This window comes from Mus pahari, chromosome 13 (genome assembly GCF_900095145.1).
Source record: "Mus pahari chromosome 13, PAHARI_EIJ_v1.1, whole genome shotgun sequence".
In the NCBI taxonomy this organism is placed as follows: domain Eukaryota; kingdom Metazoa; phylum Chordata; class Mammalia; order Rodentia; family Muridae; genus Mus; species Mus pahari.
The window spans coordinates 25,754,033-25,758,386 of record NC_034602.1 but is presented as its reverse complement, the minus strand read 5'-3'; the positions used below and the strand labels follow the sequence as shown (position 1 = coordinate 25,758,386).

At 50.7% G+C, this 4,354-nt stretch overlaps 1 protein-coding gene across 1 annotated transcript in view; it reads left to right on the top strand.

The window, feature by feature from the left end:
* The window catches only part of Selenom (selenoprotein M), an 8,427-nt gene extending 4,242 nt beyond the window's left edge, over positions 1 to 4,185 (top strand). The window contains exons 2-6 of the mRNA XM_021211198.2: positions 1,383 to 1,861; positions 3,107 to 3,142; positions 3,331 to 3,365; positions 3,686 to 3,764; positions 3,833 to 4,185. Of these exons, the coding sequence (XP_021066857.1) occupies positions 1,733 to 1,861; positions 3,107 to 3,142; positions 3,331 to 3,365; positions 3,686 to 3,764; positions 3,833 to 3,991 (438 nt within the window). The 5' untranslated portion in view covers positions 1,383 to 1,732 and the 3' untranslated portion in view covers positions 3,992 to 4,185. The remainder of the gene's footprint in view (positions 1 to 1,382; positions 1,862 to 3,106; positions 3,143 to 3,330; positions 3,366 to 3,685; positions 3,765 to 3,832) is intronic.
* The last annotated feature ends 169 nt before the right edge of the window (positions 4,186 to 4,354 follow it).

Below are 4,354 nucleotides of genomic sequence, written 5' to 3'. Positions count from 1 at the left end.
TGTGTGTGTGTGTGTCTGTGTGTCTGTGTCTGTGTGTCTGTGAGTGCTTGACATTAGAAACGTGACGGTCAGAGGACAATCTGTGGGAGTCTCTATTTTCCTTTTGTCATGGGTTCTGGGACTTTAGCTTAGGACATCAGACTTGGCAGCAAGTGTCTATAGTCACGGAACCATCTGCTGATGGTTTCCCCCACCCCATTTTTAATGTGCATTTTTAAAGTGGTGGAATAAGCCCAGAAAGGTAAAAATACCTTGGATCACAAGCAGCGTTGGCTCAGTGTTGACAAGGTTCTCTAGATTCCGTGGGAAAGGGCACAGCACGTTCTTGCTGTCTGCCAGGGATTGGTTCCAGGGCACCCTTCCATACCAAAACTTGAAATATGAGGATGCTCAAACCCATAGATAAAATGGCTTAATATTTTCCTAAAGCCTGTGTGGCCTGCTCTTGTATATTCTATCACTTCTAGATAATTTATAACACCTAATACAATACAGACACTATAAATAGTTGTCATGCTCGGAATAACAACAAGAAAAGAGCTGTACACGTTCAGTACAGAGGCAGTTTTTACTTCCTAATATTTCCAACTTGAGACTGGTTAAATCCAGGGTGACAAAAAACTGATTGTACTTGCTGTGTCTGCTGAAGGCGTGAGGACATGAAGTGCCACCTGCTTCCTCTTTGGTCCTGGGAGATGATCCACAGAGGTGTTTGGGGTTCAGACTCAGATCTACGAATTGGTCTATGTTACATTTCTGAAAGAGTTCCTAATCTGCAAAATGGAGTTCATTGGTGGAGGGGGCAGTTGTGAGGAGGAAAGGGAAGAGCTAATAATGGAAGACAACACAGCCAGAGTCTGTCCTAATAACCCTAGCCCTCAAGAGGTTGAGGAAGGAGTATTGCTTTGAGTTCAAGGACAGTAGGAGATTGGTGTGTACCATCTCTGACCAGATACTGTTCTAATGCGATGTATTATGTATATTAACCCCTTCAGCCTTTTCTAGGTAAAAAGGATAGGTAATATTCCTTTATAAGAATTTACATTTATTATTATTATATATCTGTGTGCGCGTGTGCCTGTGCAGGCACGGACATGCCATGGTGAGCCATTGGGGACGCCTGTGGAGGATAGAGCACAACTTGTGGGAACTGGTGTTTTTCTTTCACTTTTTTGTTTTTGTTAATTTTTTTTAGGTTTCAGGGATAAAACTCAGGTGTCAGGCTAGCATAACAAGCGCTTTTACCCTCTGAGCTTTCTTGAGCGTAGGTAATGGTCCTCCCTACAACGTGTGCTTTGGGGAATTGAAGCTTTGATCGGAATTTCGTTCAAAGACATCAAAAGCTTATAAAGACGATCTCCTATCTTAACTCTCTGACCCAGAAATCCTCGTGTCCATCTGCGAACCGCCTGCGCCCTCTAGTGACGCGAAGTAGCGCTGTCTCCTGGCATCCTGCGGGAGCGTTCACACTTAGTCGGCAAATGCCATATGGAGATTGTGAGAACTGGGAACATGACGTCTGGAGGACCGGAGAGTAGCTGACACAGGCTGGGGGTTAGTGGGAGGCCACCACCCGATCTGGGTGGGATGGCAGTGGGGCTGTTTCTAGCTCCGGAGGCGTGGTTTATGGCTGGGCGGAGCCTTTGGCTTGGGCGGGGCCAGCTTGCGGGCCAGACGTGGCGCAGCGGCCGAGTTTGGGTGCAGCCTGCGGAACGTCTCCTGCCAGACACAGATGAGCATCCTACTGTCGCCGCCGTCGCTGCTGCTGCTCCTCGCAGCCCTTGTGGCTCCAGCCACCTCCGCCACCAACTACCGACCGGATTGGAACCGTCTTCGAGGCCTGGCCAGGGGGCGGGTGGAGGTGAGTGCGGCTTTTCCCAACCTTAGTAGGACAGTTGCCCCTTATCCCAAGAATACAGTCCGCTCTGGCCTCGGGAATACCAGAATTCCCGAACCCCCCTCTTTCCCTCCTGCATGGCCCGGGAATCATTCCTTTTATTTCCCAGCCGCAGGATGAACAGCATCCACTGTGGGAGTAAGAAGACTCGTCCTTGCGGCCTGGCACTCTGAACCCTTGCTCTGCTCCAGGCTTGGCCCTACTGTGGGTCTCTGGACACCCAGTCCCCTCTTTTCCAGGCTATAATTTTTCCAGAACTGGCCCCTTAGAACCCAATTTCTCTCTTCTCTATGGATAACCTCACTTTTCCCCGTTATTTCTACCCCCCCACCCAGACTTAGTGCCTGGCATTCCAGAACCTCTTTTCTTCTGGTGGGGAGAAAAGACCTTCTAAGCTCCTCCCCTCACTGTACTCTGCTGGAGCTGGAGCAGAGGATAGGGAAATGAGACACCAACATTCCACAGCCGCCCTGGACCACCACCACCTGCCAGCCAAAGGACTCCCCCAGAGTCTTCCTAAGTGATTCCTATGCGTGCAGACTCTTCCTGGGCTTTAGCTATTTTATTTTATTTTATTTTATTTTATTTTATTTTATTTTATTTTATTTTGTTTTATTTTTTAATTTTAACAAAAGGAAATGTAAGGGAGGCCAGAAATAGGGAGGTCTGGACTTCCCTATTTCTGGCCTCCCATCAGGAATAGAGAAGGACCATCCATCCTCCTAAGTTAGGGAAGAGCAGCCAGATGGTTCCTGAAGCTGAACCACAGGTGGCTGGCAGGGCTACCTCTGCATGGGGTGGGGTAGGGACCAGATGGCAGGTGCCTCCAACAGGGCCCTCAGGGTAGTTCTGAACTGTTTCCTTCTAGTCTGACTTTCCCATGAGGTTTCAAGGGCCGAAGGCCAGGGTTAGAATTCTACTGACAACAGGGAGAGTGCTGTAACACATGTCTCCTGGGCATTGGTCAGCTATCAATAGGGTGCAGACAGGGACCCATGGCTGGTTCCTCTCCCTCATCCTTTACCTGTGGCGCTAGGCCTGAGCTTCCCAACCTGCACTGAGGTCTCCTTGCTCACAGGACTTTACCTCCACTCCTTGATGCTTCTCACTGCCTGACCCAATTCAGTGTAAAGGACGGCATAGTCTTGGCTGTAGAGCTAGCCATGAAGGACTCGTGGTTTATTATTCCATCTCTCTCTCTCTCTCCAGACCTGTGGAGGATGACAGTTGAATCGCCTAAAGGAGGTGAGTTTGAAGGAAGGGGTCTCTCTTAGGGAATAAGGAGCACTGGTCACTGGCTGGGGGCCCGGTGGGAATCCCTGTACTGTGAGGCAGGAGACTGGACCTGACTTAGTATATGACCTGACTGGGCCTCATTGTTCATATCTAGAGGGTCTGAGGCCCTGCTCGCTAATGCTGTGGTTCCTCCCCAGGTGAAGGCCTTTGTCACCGAGGACATTCAACTGTAGTATCCTTTTCCTGTTCTGGGGGAAGGGGGGATAAGGAAGGCATCTGGGAGAAGCTTCGATATTTTTCAAAGATAGAAAATGATGTTTGTCTACCAAAGAGGCTGATATTAACTCTCCGGAGAATTCTGAGGAAGTAGAAATTTAAGTAGGGAAAAGAGCTTACTAGTGGAGAGAAGGGCCCTTTATTTCTTTGAACCCTAATCTCACGGTGATGAGGATTGGGCCCCCACCTAGGCTTAAAGTAAGTGATCAGCTAGGGTGCCAGGGGGTCACGTGTCTGCCTCTGCTCCCCCTCCCACCTCCTTAACATCTCCTGCAGCCACAACCTGGTGATGAAGCACCTCCCTGGGGCAGACCCCGAACTCGTGCTGTTAACCCGAAATTACCAGGAACTAGAGGTGAGGCATTGGCGGGAGGGGTTCCAGAACAGTGGCTAAGTGCTGATCCCGCCCTTTCTCCATCTTAGCGAATCCCACTCAGCCAAATGACCCGGGACGAGATCAATGCGCTGGTACAGGAGCTCGGCTTCTACCGCAAGTCGGCGCCGGAAGCGCAGGTGCCCCCCGAGTACCTGTGGGCGCCCGCTAAGCCCCCCGAGGAAGCTTCAGAGCGCTCCGACCTGTAGCCCCGAGCCACGGTGGAGCTGGGAACCCCCTGCCAGAGCCCCGGAGACAGAATGAAGCGCTCAGCATCCCGGGAGCTTTTCCCTTGTTGAGGGCCGACGCCAGTCTCCAAAGCAACGGAAATGGGGTGGGGTGGGGTGGATTCCTCTCAATCCTCCCTTTCCTCTCCCCAGCTCTACTAAATCTTCTTCCTTCACGCTGAGTCTCTTCTTACTTGCAGCGAGTAGATGGTGTGGGAAATCAAATAGGAGTTCCTGACATCCTCGGGTGACTCCTCCCATTACCTGGCTACAGGAATCGGGGGACATTTGGGGATAATTCACAATCTGATGCCATCCCCCCAAGACAGCAGAGAGCAGTCAGGA